This window comes from Limulus polyphemus, unplaced genomic scaffold (assembly GCF_000517525.1).
Source record: "Limulus polyphemus unplaced genomic scaffold, Limulus_polyphemus-2.1.2 Scaffold3, whole genome shotgun sequence".
NCBI lineage: Eukaryota > Metazoa > Arthropoda > Merostomata > Xiphosura > Limulidae > Limulus > Limulus polyphemus.
The window spans coordinates 1,155,605-1,173,674 of record NW_013665613.1 but is presented as its reverse complement, the minus strand read 5'-3'; the positions used below and the strand labels follow the sequence as shown (position 1 = coordinate 1,173,674).

The following is an 18,070-nucleotide window of genomic DNA, read 5'->3' as shown; positions in this document are numbered from 1 at the left end:
ATTGTAATACTGTTCATTTGAATATTTTACTTAAGTGCTTTGTTTGCTTTTCTTCTTGTTTATTTATAAAGCTAGAGTCCATGTTTCGAGATCTTCATTTGAAATAGAGCAGATATCCCATTGTATGGCTTTGCGTTTGAAACCCACATCAGAAATGTTTCATAATCTACTTTTGACCTTTATCCCTTCGGACTTATGACGCTAACGATCGGGTTTCGATATTCGTGGTGGATACTGCACAAATAGCTTATTTGGTAGCTTATCTACACAATAGAGAAACAAATAAACAGACCTGAACCTTATACATTTCCGTTTGGCTGGATATATTCAAGAATTAGAACCAGTTTATGTAATTGTAATTCATAACATATCTTGAAATGTACAGTATTTTCCATGCTTTTATGCCATTTATAATATTACTAACCTCACATTCTCGTGCCTCTGAATATAGATCTTATGAAACTGACCCTCGCGGGGACTGACAATGTCTTCTTTCATTTCCATAGCAACATGCTGGGGAAGAACACTGAGTAGAAGACGTTCCTGTAATTAAGTCATTATCATTTCACGATATTTAAATCAGAAAATAAGTCTTTTAAGAATGTGAGTTTTATTGAAGAACAAATAATTTATAACTAGACGTTCACATATATTTTATATCTCTTTGATAGATACAATTTACGACGGTTAAAGTTTCAGTTTGAAAGTTATTATTTATTTTATACCGAGATCAATCTTAGGTTGCTTTTCTAAAATGACAAAAAATATTTAGGGCTTTCTAAAAATAAGATTAAAATAATTAGTTCCGGATTGCATTGAAACATACCAGTTTTTCATTTTCATCCTCCATCTCAAGTCTTGTATTTATGCAGTTCCTGGTATCCAAGAAAGCTCTTCTTTGCGCATGCTCCATGAGGATGTGGACAAATATTCCAACCATGTTTACACAAATGAAGGCAATCCAGTTAGAAACCAGCTGAAAAAAAACAAAAGCAATGCATCAGTTTAATGTCACGTAGACGTGTACTCACTAGTAATAACTTTTAAGTAGTTTAAGTTCTATTGGTATTAGTTGTAAGAAATAAATATATAAATATAGTACAAGAACAAGATTATAATAAGCTTAATGTCTTTAGCTTGTTGCTATTAGTACACAAAGTATGCTTACATGTATACAAAGATTTAAAATCAGTAGTAAACTATGATATTCTCAGAATTATACCGTTATTTACATATTACGGGTCATTAGTCTGAATAGAAGGCATCAATATATACGTTATAAGAAAGGTTGCAAAAGGAAGTTGTTAGCTTATATTTAATATTTGTGTTCCATATTACAATATTCAGGATTACGAATTTGATTTTGAACATTAAAAACTAATAATACTATTAATCTTGGCAGTATCTTCCACTCCTGCAACGAAAAATATATCCAAGGCCGTTATAGTCCCATAACTATGTTCCTTGGTTTTGTTTACACTCACATAATTTTCCACGAGAACATTTCCACAGAAAAACTCGTCTAGATTCTCCAAAAGTCTCAGTTTTTCTTTCATCAGGCTATAGCAAGCTTTACCAATAATGTTTTTCTTTTATGTTCCCTGCAAACTTTAAACGCCTGAAATATTAATATTTTTGCTGCAATGTTTTCATATAAGTAAACTTTCTACTAAATGTTTTTGTATATCAATGTTGTTGATTTTAACTCCATGCATATCCTATGTTTATATATATATATATATATATATTTCTATGAATGTTTTGAATCGATTTGATTTTGATATTATTCGAGAGACAGCATCCTTTTATCTGAACGATTTTCTTGGATATTCCTTACTCTATTTGATTTTAAGCTTCCAACTACAATAAAACATGAACGCTGTAGTGGTATTTGAACAGCAGCTTTCGAAGTACTAATCTTTTGAGTAATAAACCGTTGAGGTTTCTTTCATTATATAAAACAATACTATTTACTCGATTTTCACTACTTTGTTGTAAGTTATTTTTCTTATTTTACTCAATGTTAACCATGTTTAAACTTGCAGTCTATGGACGATGATGGCAATTTACTGATTGTTTACTGCAATTAACTGAAACAAGAATGCTGGTGACTTAATATGATATTTTTTCCTTTTGGATTCAGATTTATGACAGTTCCTGTACGTACAAGGCGTTTAGTACCAATCTATAAAATAATCTCAACATATACATTTATGTGTTTAAAAAAAGAGATAAGATATTTGGCAAGATTGGAAATCTAAATAAAGAATATTGATACACCGAGAAAGTGCTAAAACAGAAGAAAGTTATTACGAATTACCAGAGAATACTGATTATCACAAAGGGTTAAAATTAATGGAAAGTTATCAGAAAGATATAAATAATATTGTTGTACTTGTAAATAACTAGAAACAGCAGCTAACTATGACAATTACAAAACGAGTACTGGTGTATTCATAAAGGACACAAATATGTAAACAACTGTGAGAACTACACAAAATAAGGCGACGTGTTTGAAAGACATCATACCAGTAGTAACTTGTAAAAAATAAACAAACATGCAGAGGCCAATACACCATCAAATCTTTTGAAGAAATGGAACAACATTAGGTGGGCTAGAATCTCGAACTTTACCAACTAAGCTAGTGTGTCTCGTATGCCACATCTCTTCGTGTTTATTACATTGATTGTTAAGGAAAGCCATAACTTATATTATTCCTGAGCTACGTGAATGAAATTATAGAATTCAGAACCAGTTCATTGTTGTTATGTTGTTGTATATACCGATTTCAGTAATTAATGAAATGAAAACTGCTTAGTAAGCAGAACAACAAATTTGAAACCTGTCGAACTTCGCCCTCATTTTATCTCCTTGTGAGAAAATGCCCGGCCTAATAGAAAACAAATATAATACTCATGGAAATAAAAATATATAAACAAAATAGAATGGCGAAAAGGTAAGAAAGAAGACGTGTGATATCATTATGAAATAATTTTTTGTCCTTATCTTAGTATAGGGATTTCGGACAAACTTAAATCCCTTAAGCAGGCCGAATCTCATGAAGTAACGTGAAGAAACGTGGATTTATCGTATGAATTATAAAGAGTGGTCCCACCTTTCTTCTGAAAAAACGTAGGTTTAGTGTATGAACTATAAAGAGTGGCCCCACCTTTCTTCTGAAGTAACGTAGGTTCAGTGTATGAACTGTAAAGAATGGTCCCACCTTTCTTCTGAAGAAACGTAGGTTCAGTGTATGAACTGTAAAGAGTAATCTCATATCGAGTGAGCTGAGGGCAATTTCTTTTTAAGTGTGCCGTCTCGGTGAGGACATTTTGGACAGAACACCCAACACGATTATGTGTTTTTCATAATTTTTAAGTTTGCTTTATAGGATTGTTTACTGGCTAATCAAGTACTGACCAATGTGATTTAGTAACGTAATTGTTTGTTTCAATCAATTATTCTGGACATAGCAATGTACCCCCACTAAGTATCATAACATACCTCGTTAATAGGACACATTGTGACAACACACTTTTCGTTGAAACATAAGCTTTGCATTAAAAACTGTTGTAAAGTTTTATTTCATATAAATACAGATACTAGTTTCTATAAGTATAAGCAGTTTGTTTGAAATCTTAATTTATATAATGATATTGTCATGGATTATTACAGTAATTTTATGAAATAGTTGAGAGCTGGAACTTATAAACATAAGATATTCAAAATTTCCAATTTTTGGCAATGTAATTGATAGTCTAATAAGGTGAAGGTGAGATATGACGATGAATTATCAAACTGTCTGGTAACAATATAATACTGAGGTTTAAGTGTAAATCAATACATGTTAGTTTAAAACATTAATGATAAGAATGGTATAAATTAAGATTCTCATATACACTGCTAAATGTCACTCTTTCTAGTGTAATATTTCAAGAGAAGTTATGCTTGGATCAAAGTGTTTATACAGTGCCTTGGAAAAGTATTCACCCCTACCAATAACGTCACATTTTTTTAATGAATCTGTTTATATTCAAAACTCTAATGAGCAAACTTAACACCGTTATGTGTGAGGGAGGTTAAATGTCAGCAAAACCCACAAAGAAAATATAAACATTTAAATTTGCTGATTGCATAAATATTCATCCTCCCTAAATCAGTATTTGGTGGAAGCAGTTTTGGCAACAAGTGTTGCTTTGAGTCTTGTTGAATATGTCTCTACCAGCTTTGCACAATGGGATGGTGTAATTTTTGCCCATTCTTCCTGGCAAAATTTCATTTCTCTAATTCTGACAAGATCATTTAGGATCGTTGATGAACTGACTGCAATCTTCAAGTTTCACCACACATTTGCTATTAGATTCCTTTCAAAACATTGACTGGGCCACTCCAGTAAATTCACTTTCTTCTTTTGAAACCAATCCAGTGTGGCTTTGGCCTTGCGCTTCTGGTCGTTGTTCTGCTGAAATGTGAATTTTCGAAACAGTTTTGTATTTTTGGCTAACTCGAGCAGGTTTTCCTCTAGGATTCACCTGAATTTTGCACCATCCATCCTCCTCTCAATCCTGAGAATTTTTCTAATTCCTTCTGATGAGAAACATCCTCATAACATGATGCTGCCACCATCATGCTTCACAGTTGGGATGATGTTGACTAGTGTTGAGTTTGTGCTAGACGTAATTTTTGTCTCGTCTGACTACAAATCCTTCTTCCATATGTTTGCAGTATCATTTACATGCTTTGTCGCAAACTCCATACGAGATTTAATATGATTCTTTTTCAATAATGGCTTCTTGCTTGCCACTCGCCGAAACGGATCAGATTTGTGTAGGGACCAGGATATTGTCCATATATGAAAATTGACTCTTATTTCAGACATGGAACTTTACAAATCTTTTACATCTTACAAATCTTAAATCGTCATGGTACCGATTTACTTTAATATACAGTGGGAAAAAAACTCTGAATTTAACATTGAATCACTTAACTCTTACTGCGAGGGCTTTTGAATTGGTTACAAAACACATTTACTTTCAAATAAGAGAAATACCTGAACTCGTCAAGAGGACACTTTATACTCAAAACATTGAGGAACCTAGAATGCTGTAAAGTAACCGGTTTATCCTCAATCTAATGAAAATACTGAAATAGTCCCATATCCAGTTTCTGTTTATTAACAGCCAAACATCTAAAAGAGACAGCTTACATTGAAAATACTGAGTAACTTAGACTGCTGATTTACCCTTAGTCAATCGAAAATTTCTGAAGCTGCTACAGAATCAGATTCTATTATGCAATGAAACAAGTTTTCAAAATGCTTCAAAAACCAAGATATATTTTTGTTCTGTAAGGAATTATTGGATTTAACATGAAATAAATAAATATAAAACTGTCATACAGCTACTTTACGTTCTGAAAAAATAAATATGAGGAAAGTGGTTTACTATTTTCTGTTGTAAAACTGCAAAATTGACATGAAATTGCAGCTAATATACAGAAGAATTTTTGTTTGGTAATATCAAGAAAGTAGTTAACACAAAGAGAATGAAAAATTATAGAATTGTTATAACACTGGTTAAACTTTACAAAATTGGAAAGTTTTGAAATTGCCATAAAACTTGTTTACCTTCATCGCGTGTGAAACCTTTGAAAGAGTTCACCTCACTTTTCTATGCTGATAAGTTTTGTAATTGTTTTTGTTTGAAGTTAACCACAAAGCTACACAATAAGCTTTCTGTACTCTGCCAACCAGGGATATCGAAACCCGGTTTCTAGTGTTGCAAGTCCGCAGACATACATACCACTGTGCCACTGAGGGGCCTATAATTGTTATAGAACAAAGTTTATCCTCATTCTGAAGAACACGTTCAAAGATTGTCACAGAACTAGTTTGACTTTTCCTACCAAGAACCTTCCGAAACAAGTTAACCTTCATTTTTTGATGAATCTCCAGAAAGTGTCACGGATCAGATGTATTTTCCTACAGTTTTCTGTAATTGTTATTGACCAAGTTTACTCCATGTTTTAGAAAGTTTTTTAGAAATTGTCAGGAAACTATATCACTTACTCAAATCGTGTTTCTTCTAAACAAGTTTTTGTTATTCTCGATTCGTTTTTTTTTTCACCTATCAAACCAAAATTTATTTCGAAACAGGTACCTTCTTATTTGCTGCAAATGGAAGTTTGTTTTTACTAAAGTATATCAATTGGTACATTAAAGGACGAGTCAATCCTTGAGTTTGTTCATCCAATATTTTCTATGTTGCTACTTGAACAAAATATAGTATTATTTGCTGTTCTTCTTTTTTATTATTGGAAAAGTAACTTCTTCATTCACATGATTATTGTGATCATAACTTAAGCATACTGACATATATCTGACAAGTAGTGAAAGTAAACGATTGGTTTCTGCGATAAACTCTTTTCGTTTTGACTTCGGATATATTCGATGCTTAAGAAGAACGATATAACACACTCCCCTAGGAAACAATGTGTCAAACGTTGAGATATGACTATGAGACACGTCTGTACCATTTGGTACCAAGAATCGTGCGAAAATAACATTTTTATTTATTAATCGGAAAAACCTGTGACAGCTTCAGTTATCTACTATGGGAGTTTTCGTAGAGACTAGTGAATTCAAATGGCTAAAAAAAATAAAACAATCGCCTTTAAACAAGGAGTACAAAACCTGTTATGTATAGACACATAAGCAATAATACCCATTAGTACAGGAAGATATATTAGAAGAGACAATAATTACTAAATAATGATTCAAGATGTAGTTGGAACTGTAATAAAATAAAGATTCATTTATCGTGAACTTTTTTACAGATATGATAAAAGAGGGCGCTAAAAGTCTAAAGCATTCATAAGGTATTGGGGTTTTGTATGAGGAATAACATGCATTTATAAAATGTTTATTTATTACATATACATTTTGTCTTTCTTGAACACACTTAGGTGATTAGGTTCAAACAATGAAATATTCTATCCTTGGATAACATCTAAATCTAATTTCGCCATTTTGATTAAAAGAACACTGGTTGGATAAAATGAGATATGTTTGAAGATTCAATGTGGATTAAATTATAAAATGATTAATAAATATATATCTTAAGTGATTTACTAACTTCACAAACATTAATAACATAAAGCTAATATCATATGTATGTGCTGGAAGAAAAATTAAAGGATTGAGGGATTTAACATCTAAGAGAAAGTTAAGCGGAAAAACTTATGATGAAAATATTCCAAAGAAAAAAAAAGATTTATTTTGATATGAATCTATATAGCACAAGGAAACTTCCTCATCAATAAAGAAAGAAGATTATTTACAGGACTATCATCTGAGTGAAAAGTCAACCTTCAAAAACTGAAGAAAGGTAAATTATTTTTCTTTCAAGAATCAATTTGTACCATTTATCTATTTAACAACTGTTGTACGCAATGATATATTATTTGGAATTGATACATTTATATTGGGCTAGTTTTATAAAATATATCAGAGTCACGTTGTTCATAAACTTATTTCAAACATAATTAAAGTATGAATGGTATTCTAAAGCAATTCATTAAAGTACTCCAGCTTGTGCTAAACTTAGTCGATATACGTTTCGTGAAATGTATATCACCTTAACTCCAGTTAATAAAGATAAATTTCAGGAAAATCTCTTATCTTTACAGCAAGGCAAGGATCTCTAATTGAGTTTCCTATGATGTTACTTCCAGGTGGAATATCTTAGAGCTTCTTGATGAATCAATGACGAATTATAAAGTTCTCTTTGTTTACCGATCTTGTAATACCAGCAGTTAGTGTGTTAAGCAGCCTAATTTATATGAATGTATTATAAGACCAACAGCCAGGTATATAAGTGCTGAATTCAACACATATTTATGTGTTTCACTAGCTAGAAGGTGATTATAGAAATCACCGTACGTATTTCAATGTTTTGTATTAAGCTATAACTTAAGAAAAATTTCAATTGCTGATGAATTAGTATTTAATTTTAATTCAGTTTCTTAATAGCTAAGGTTTGCTTGATTCTTACATCTTGTTTGGGGATCTGGCATGATCGAATCCCATCCCCAATTTAGCAGTCAGATATTAATGAGGTTGTACTGTACTTTATAGTGCGTTAACCACATGATGTTAGTAAACAACAGCAAAATAACAGTACTCAAGGATAGAAATAAAGTAGAAAAAAACGAATTGATATTTTATAATATACTAAAAATTGTGTTTACAGTATCATGAAATAAAATAAACAGCAGAAACAAAGTATTGAAGACAAATAGAACTAATCAATAAAACACAGAAACAAAACGAAATACAAAATGAGACGGATTAAATAAAGAAAAATATTTCGAATTGTGAATACTTTTAAAAATAAGTGTAGGTCAGAAATGTCAGGTCTGGATACATAAATACTATTACTGTAGCACTATTTCTATTTATATAATGTTAATTTCTTACATTTAAGGCTTTTGTTTAATTATAAATCCAGTGTATCCACGGATGTCAATTTGTCATTGGAATACCTAAACAAATTGTAACGCTCTACGGTTGATAGGTTTCAAGCTGTATTTATGAAACTTTTGTTTTTAGAACTGATTAGGTTAAACATCTTTCGTTGTGGTGCAAGTGACATGTTCTGTGATTTTCTGCTAGTTTTAGTGCATTTATCTGATTTGAGAAGTGGGTAAAGAGCTTAATATATTTGCAAATTTGGCAAAGTCCTTTTTCATAGTGACAGCTTTGTATACTAAAGGATTGTGATATGCTAAGCTACAGTAAGATCATAAGAATGTCTTAACGAAAGCTCAGGATCAACAACTTGATTTCACAGCAACTTCTGACGTAACGTCATGCCCTTGCGCAAATCACCACCAGGATATGTGTTAAGTAAAAATAAAAACACGCTGAAAAAATAAGAGACCACTAACGATTGGCTTGGGATTATTATCACAGAGGCTTAGAAGAAGAGGAAGGACAAATATATATAGCACTGATTTACCCAGATAGAATGAAAACATTAATCTGACCTGCAGATTTGTCAAATATGTTTGAGTGAACCAATATAGATTATGAGTTTTTTTCTTTTTTTTTTCTTGAAATATTCAACACAATTTTAAGAAAAATGTATTTGTTTCAGGATTTTAGCACAAAACTACGGAAAGGGCTATATGTGCAAAGCCTTCCCTAAATTTGAACTGATAGTTTAAAGGAAAGGCAGTTAGTCAACAACACCTACTACCAACTCTTGGACCACTCTCATCTGATCGAATAGTGAAATTTGACTGCCACTCTTTTAGCGCACCCACAGCTACAAAATGCCGATTCACAATCTGAGCACCCCAATAACCAGTAGAGGCCACAACCGGCCCTTCAAAAAAGGTAGCTTCAGATGATTATGAACAAACTTACAGACTAGAAGGTTTGAACTTAAAAAATATTTTGAAGAGTATTCTTTCATTTTTGCCAGCCCGCGGTAGCTTGCACAACGGAAAGTATGAGGAGAGCTCATAACGCTAAAAACCAGGGTTGCGCTTAACAACAACCAAACAAACAAACATATTTTCTAAAATATGTTTTATTGTTCAGTTGTATAAATATTGATGATGAATTGTATTATTTAGAACCTTTTCCAAGATCAATGACAACATTAAGATATCTATCAACTATTGTTTAAGCAAGAAAAGGAAACAAATCTACATATTATTCACAGAAACATTAGCCACTAATAAGGATGATTGTTTATATAGGAACTGGCTGACTATTTCTGTTAATTTGAAATTCTTGGAGTAAGTGTTAAAATAGGGATTGATTATTTGAATAAAGAGTTATTATTCTGGCTATATGTATGTATAATTTGAATCATGTGTGTACTATCTAATCTCGCCACAATGTTCAATTATGAAAGCACTTCTTTCATGGTCATCACGTATTAGAACGTAAAGAGCTTAAAATCACACTTTGTTAATGTTATAAGTAGCTCAGCTCTTTTATTAATTGAAATAAGGCTAATCCTTAGATATTCTATAATGAAAACGTAAATGACAGTATAAGTGGTTTCAGATGAAGGTCAAGGCACTAACTTCTTCTTTGATCATATCATTTAATCTTTTGTGTCAATCTTCAACAGTTTATTAATAAAATGACAAAAAAATCCATAAAATTAATTTTAGCTATTGCGTGAACAATATATAATTCTTATGAAACATCATGTATCTTTAATCTAAAGTCTTTATCTCTAGACTGAAGCCACATGCTTATAGTTTTTCTACTTTTATAAAATAATGAAAAACTTCATAATTTAATGTTTACTTATTAAAAGTACGTACGATAAAAATTTTGCCTTACCTTGAAATCTGTCAGCATATAACATTATAAGTTATACGCTCAAGCATATTGTATTAATTAGAACCTTCCCATACCTGGAGGAGTGTGAAAAAAATATTTCTTACTTTATTTTATTTGTTGTGTCAAATGTTATGTCTATGTTATGGTAATTTCGTGATGAGCAAGTCTTGTCTCAGTGGCCACCATCGTGTTCTTGTAATCCTATATAAGAGCTAGAGTGGATAAGATGTATGAAGAATTAGGGACAGCGAAAGAAACTAAGCATCAAAATAAATGAATAATTTTCAGATAGGATGCATTAGCCTCAGTGCACAGCCATGGATAATTACTACATAGTGGTGAGGGATAATAAAGGATTCAAAACAGCAATCAAAACTGATATTCTGATTTCCATAGAATACTGTGTCAATAAATATGCCTAATAACATACTGACAATTAGTCAATTTATATATTTCGTTATGGTCACCAAATAATCAGGTATAACTATCCAACTTTCTGTTTAATTTAGAATGTAAGCTACATAATCACACAAGGAAGAAGGCATCAGATCTAGAAATCTCAACTTTTATCGCATAGAAGAAAGACTTAAAGTGAATACGTGATAGCATGTTTTAGATATTTATTAAATTCATATAAGTAATCAGTAGTTGTCAGTGAATTGTAATCTTTTTTACAAGCACTTAAGTAGATTGGATTGGATTAGAATAAAATTCATAAGAGATCTCTCGAAGTAGATAAGATGCATTATCTACTCAACAGGCTAGAAAGTATGTTTATCCTGTGAAACATATAATATTATGATTATTCTTTTATATTCAAAAATAATTATACAAAAACAAAAACCACTAACAAACGAATATTGTCATACGTTAGTTGTTTTGCAATGATTCAAAGATTCTTTCAATAGTGTTGGTTACTTTAGAACAAGAAATAATTGTTTCACACCCCTCTCCAGGTGTCGGGAGGCTGTAACGAGAGATATTCAGGAGTTAATACAATCTGCTTATGCGTATTACTTATAATGTTACATATTGAAAAGTTTCATGGTAGGGCAAAGTTACATAGTTATATACAGCACCAAGGATTTTATGAGTTACAATATGTTATGCCTCTTGAGTCTATTTCCGTCTTTTTACTAATTTTTTAACCTTGTCATCAATAGATGCCAATATGCTCTTCTCGTCATATTTTCTGGTTCGTGTATCATATTAGAAATTAAATATGATATATTAATTATTTGAACGAATTTATAGTGACTTAAATCTTCTGATTACTGTCAAAATATATTCATCGAGTTCTATTCAGAGAACAAAATAAAGGAATTAAATTTATATTAATTGTTCATCGAAATGTACTAGGACTTATTCAGAATTATCAAAACATGTTCTCTTGTGACTTCAATACAATATATAATACTGGTTATCTAGCAGAGAATCTGTAAAATAGCTTTGGGCTTGTTTGTTTTGTGAATTTCGCGCAAAGCTACATGAGGGCTATCTGCGCTAGCCGTCCCTAACTTAGCAGTGTAAGACTAGAGGGAAGGCAGCTAGTCATCACCACCCACCGCCAACTCTTGGGCTACTCTTTTACCAACGAATAGTGGAATTAACCGTCACATTATAACGCCCCCACGGCTGAAAGGGCGAGCATGTTTGGTGTGACGGGGATTCCAACCCGCGACCCTCAGATTGCGAGTCGAGCGCCTTAACCACCTGGCCATGCCGGGCCAGCTTTGGGCTATTGTCTATAAACGATTCATGAATTTTGTTTCAATTAGAATAACACAATCAATAAGACATTTGTTGAGAGATAACAAAAATAACTTATTTTTATTATTCCCGTCGTTATTCACAAAAATAAAAGATTTACTTTCTTCACTCAACGATTTAAGTTTAACCATTGCATTACATTGTACCTACTGACACAATTTAAGTATTTCATTTGTTGTTATTTTCCGGTTACAACTGGGAAGACAAACTTATAAAAGATACAATAAATCAGCTCAATTTGTTTGTTGCTACAACTGTTACAAAAACCATGTATATTTACGTTTCAACTTTACGCTATAGAACTATTAGTTGTACAAAATTTCACAATCACTTTTAACTACTAGGAGGTCTAAGTCTACTAGTAACTATATTATATAAAATGGTCCATATCATCCTTATAGTAGCCTTGACATTTTAAAATGTAAAATTAAAAGAAATACGCAATAATTCCTCAAAATTATTAGAATGTCATTATATACCATTATTTTATTATTTAAAGCAATCCTTACCGTCCTTAACTTACCTTGGACATAATAAAGTAAAAGAAGATACAAATAGTTTTCTTTTTGCATGTATATATGCTTTATAGTAATGCTCCATTGAATTCGACTATGTCAGTTTTCGGATTTACAATAGAGAACTGTCAGAATCAATAATGCAATAAATGGTTTTATCACCGATCACTTTTCAACTGTGAAGTTTTAGAATATCGATGTTTCTCTAATATATCCTACCTTCTTTTTCCTAATAAGAACATTGAAGAAAGTGCTGAGGTAAGCATTTGAATCTTCAATAAAATTTGAGAAAAACGCTACTTTGCTGATTTTAAAATGCGCAGAGCGGTAACACTAATCACGTTGAAAGCAATCACTCTTGAATAGAACAGAAATAGTTTCAAAAATGTTATTAAGGTTTTTTCGCAACCTTTTAGGTTTCAGTCACGGTAAACTTTACTCTTCACTTACTTCTTGCAAATACAGCTTCATCTATACTTTTTTTGTTAGATGAATAAATATATGTGTATATTCAGAAAATGATTAATCCTAACTTGCACTCGATTAATACCACCTACGAGTCACCATCTCTACTTCTGATAGAATATTCAATAATAGAAAATACAAAAAATGTAAAGTAGACATGTTTTACGGAGTTGTAGAGGGCTATAGTTGATAAATACGAGGTTTATCTAGCTGACCAGTACTCAAGTTGCATAAAGACCAAATAATTCGGTTCGTTTTTTAAGTTAAATTTCTAAATGCAAAGTTAATGATTTATCAGTATCGTAATGTTGATGATTTGTCCACTTGAAACAGTTTTCTCTATAAGAAATGTTCCATTATAAATAACCACAGAGTAATAATTAAAGCATAATTAGTACTTGAATTAAAAAAATATATCACCCTACTTTAATTTTATTGCAAGCAGATCAACGTCTTCGGATCAAAAATTGTTTTCTCTCTGTTTATCATACTTTTGTTTAATTTATTAGTATTTCTATTAAAGATCATAGCCAAGAAAATTTCAACAGAAAATGTGCTCGTACTATCTATAACAGTAATTGCATTATATAACAACAATATATAGTATCACTGGTTCTAACACATAAATACAAATACTGGTGTTCTACAATTCTTATCAGTTAAGCTCAGTGAAAAAATCACAATTAAAATAGAATAAGAAGGTAATACCTTTCCTATACTATTTACACAAAAGTTTGATTTTTTTTTTACAAATTTTTCAGAAAAATATTTTTAGCACATCATGTCATGTCAGCCCATTTTCCTATTGAATATAAAATAAAACTACGATATATATTTGTAACATTCTAAAATAACCTATAAATGTTCCACAGTCTGACCGAAACCACTAAGTTTATTAAAACTGCAAATAAGAACAATTTGGAAATCACACTTAAAATTATCTGCCATAAAATAAAGAAATAAAATAAATCGAAGAAAATTATTAAAACATAAATGTGCTAAAAATGTTCACAAAAAGATCGATCACAAAAGAAAATATTCGATTACGGAAAACTCTCCTAATAAACAAAAATACTTGCATAAAAAACAGATTAATTCGGTTCGTTTTTTAAGTTAACTTTATTCAACAATTTTCATTTTTTTATATGAATAAGTAGTTTGGCATTAATTTAACATGCTTGCGTTTGAATTTAGAAATTTTATTTCCTGTGAAATAAAGAATAAATAAACAATCCTCTCGGGTTTAAGAAAGCCACTCTTCATTTAGTTCCGGCAGAATTCACTGTTTTTCTAAGTTTAGAAAACTTTCAGAGATGTACGAATAATAGATTTAACGTAAACCAGCAGTAAATACCTTTTATATAAGATTAATAGCTAAGAAACAGTTTAAAAACAACTATTTATTTTCCCAAACTCAGAAGATAATTCTGCATGTATATTCAGGTGAGTCCCCCCGACCTTTATAATGCTAATTTGTTACAGTGGACTTTTGACAGTCACTCTACGAGGCACCCAAAAAAACGAAGATATAGAGTGAAAGTTATGAAAAATGTTTTGTGTAAACAAAGGTCCAGTCAAAAAAGAAGAGAAAGAAAACAACATTGCACTATTATATTTTAAAATGCACTTCATAGTTTAATTATTCTCCTTGATGTAACGCTAGTGCGGTCACATCTGATATGAAGCATACATTAACTATACAATACTGTACTAAAAGAAAATTTACATTTCAGATGCTTTTGTTCGTGTAATAATTGCATAAGAAAAGCCTGCAAAGTATCAGAAAATAAAAGATAAAATACACTTATTAAAACGTGGTATTTAATTCTCCGAGAGTTTATGTTTTCTGTGCGTAAGAGGCTTTATCAGACAAACACAATTCAGAATGAGTATAACAAAAAAAACAAAAAGGAGTTGTTCTAGATTTTGAACAGAGTATTGTCATGTTACTACTAGTAAAAGCTGAGTATTATACCAGAATTAAATGATGAATTTTTTTGTGTGTAATTTTATATTATAGTGGAAATTCAGTTCGAGGCGTTTTATAAGAAATGTGTTAATTCATTGCTCATTTTAATTACATATAATTCATGATATATTGTTTGCATAAAATTACAAAGTTCTTCTTACGCAACACACGCACAAGAGTGTATTGAGAGATCTTCCAAAACACTATTAGAAAGAGGAAAATGATTAAGCTTCAACAATACTGTTATTAAAGTGTCATACCATAATAATAATAATAATTAAGAATTGTTGCTTAGGACTTTTTTTCTTAAACTCTTAAAAACTTTGTTACTCATACTTTCTTTGCATATCATTAAAATAAATGAGCTGGTGAAAATCGATTTATCTTTATTTTTAAGCATGAATTCAGGTGAAGTGAGTAAAACAGGTTAAACTCAATTATTGAAAGGTCCTCGTTTGAAGAAAGAGCTTAAAAGTGGCCAATTTGATATTATCATTTTTTTTACCACAGCTTTCTAATAATCATATTGTTCTTCTAAATCTTAATTTACAACCTGGTTGCATCTTGTTACGTATTGATAATCTTAAGAACCTTATTTTGGCAAAAACCTGCTTATTTGAATTATTTTTGTCAAAAATCGAATCAATTGGGGCCTCTTGATTTTTTAAAACCAAAGTTAGTTAACGATTAGAGTGAAAAACGCTTACTATTTCAACATAATAATTTTTATATAAAGTTGTTATTGTTAGTGAACTGAAACTAATGCACGTATCTCTTAAACAAATATTCTCAGTTAACAGAATTATACAACCAGCAAAAATATCACATGAATTTCTTTGTTTGATATCATATATATACCATTAAAGTTGCTAGCTGAGGCTATATTCTCCAAAACATGCTAAACATGGAACAATATCATTTTAACGCTTACAATAACGTTATTTTCAATTGAAAATTGAAAATAATTGTGCAAACCAGTCTTATAAAGGTTAATGTATTATTAACTTAGATATATCTGTACTCGGCTTAACTCCAAAATATTTCAAGAAAGTTTTTGTAAAATAAAATACAAAGCACAAACATTATTCTTTATTACCAAAGTTAATCATTACGAGAAAACTGTTTGTTCAAATCTGGTTGTAAAGTAAGTGTTAGTGAAAGCAATTTTAAGTATTATAAAAGTAACCATCAGAAAATGCGATCGGTTTAATAAGAAGATACATATAACTTAAAAGAAAGCCGCTAACATTGAAAAATGAAAGATGTTTTGTTTTTACCCTATGAAAATATTTTTCAAATAGTGTTACGTCCACGAAAATACGCGTTCCCGTGGATAACTACGTTATAATGGAACCAACAGTTGGTAAATTTCAGGTTCTCATGTTATCACTACAATAAAGAATTTATGTTGTGGCCCACTCAATTTTTTCTTGTGTTATCAATGCAATAAAGAACTTATGTTGTGGCCAACTCAAGTTTTGCGCTTTTTTAATTCTAAAAAATAATATAAACTCTTGGTCAGTTTTTAAATGGTCAATCAGAATCTAGATATTTCATACTCAGTTTCATCCACTATTAAAAATAGTTATTTCCATAATTGTAGAAAACTTCATCAACAATAGATTATAACAACGTGGAAGTAAAATTTGAAAAATAATTTTAATTAATATCAAATATGTATTGTTCCACGCTTTAGAAATAGCCATTACTTTGACCTTCTGACCTGATTACCTGTTTCCAGGCATCGGATTGTAATGAACTGTTATCTCTGAAGAATAAAGTAACCTTAAACATTTTGTTCAATAGGCATCATAACACCAAAACATGTCAAAAACAGTTCCAATTACAAATTATTTGTCGCGATGTTAGATGTTATAATCGAAGCGATGCGAATGTGATTCATGTAAACCGCCTATTTTAGATATTTATATTACATATATTAGTAGGGTTCACTTAACATCATTATCTTCTGGATGTTTGAAAATAATTATATGATAATTATGACATCAGTTATGTTAATCATTAAAATATTATTAATTCGTTTATTTATGACAAACGGATATTTTAAAATTATTACCTGCTAAGTAAATCTGGGAATTGTAGCCTTGACATATAAGTTTTTTTTGTGAAATTTACGAACGGAGGCACGATGATATTAATTTAAATCTGATTAATGTTTTTCTTTATTGGTGGACTGTTTTATTTCAACAAGGGGGTAATAAACACTTAAAAAACATCATTTCAACTTTTGTTACATATATATGTTTAAATTAAGCACGGGTTCCACGTTTCTTTTATTTCTGTAGTGCAAAAGAGTTGTTTTTACTGTATAATATAAGTATCTAAAACGATGTTATTAAAAATAGACAGAAAAACTATTCTTATAAGGTAAATGTATATTTCTCGAAGACAAAACCCATTCGTCAGTAGAGGAATTTCAATATTTATATTAATTATCAATAAAAAAATCCAATTAGATTTAAGATATGTTATGGTCATACTGTGGAACATACATTGAGAAACTTACTTAAGATTGGGTTATAACGGAAAAATAACCTAGTAGAATTAATAATATAACATATCATAGCCATCAAACTTAAAAACATAATTATTAACTAAATACTTTAGACTGTTAGTTTTCCGAACGATATGGGATAGGGTTTTCTATAGCAATAATAGTATGTTGATTTTATGATAAAAATTTGAAAAGTGCACTACAAGAGAAACCAAAACAAATTTTCTGTTTAGCACTTGAGAATTTGTAGGTAAATCATTCGTGTGCATTAATATTTCTTACAGTTATGTATTTATATTTTTAGATCTTTCGTCACTCATAATAAACTGAAGTTGCATATTTTTTAAATAAATGGTATGTGCTTTATATCATTAAAATATGGTGATTTACTGAATTCTATTAGATGTTCCATTTGAAAAAGTATACACGGGAAGTATACACTGAGTGGTCACAAGTAAATAGACACCTAATT

The 18,070-nt window shown here is 30.5% G+C and overlaps 1 protein-coding gene across 1 annotated transcript in view; it reads right to left on the bottom strand.

Moving 5' to 3' along the window:
• Positions 1 to 18,070, bottom strand: part of LOC106469035 (adenylate cyclase type 1-like) — a 179,939-nt gene that overhangs the window by 100,013 nt on the left and 61,856 nt on the right. The window contains exons 2-3 of the mRNA XM_022398095.1: positions 827 to 976; positions 425 to 543 (exon numbers count right to left, since the gene is read on the bottom strand). Of these exons, the coding sequence (XP_022253803.1) occupies positions 425 to 543; positions 827 to 976 (269 nt within the window). The remainder of the gene's footprint in view (positions 1 to 424; positions 544 to 826; positions 977 to 18,070) is intronic.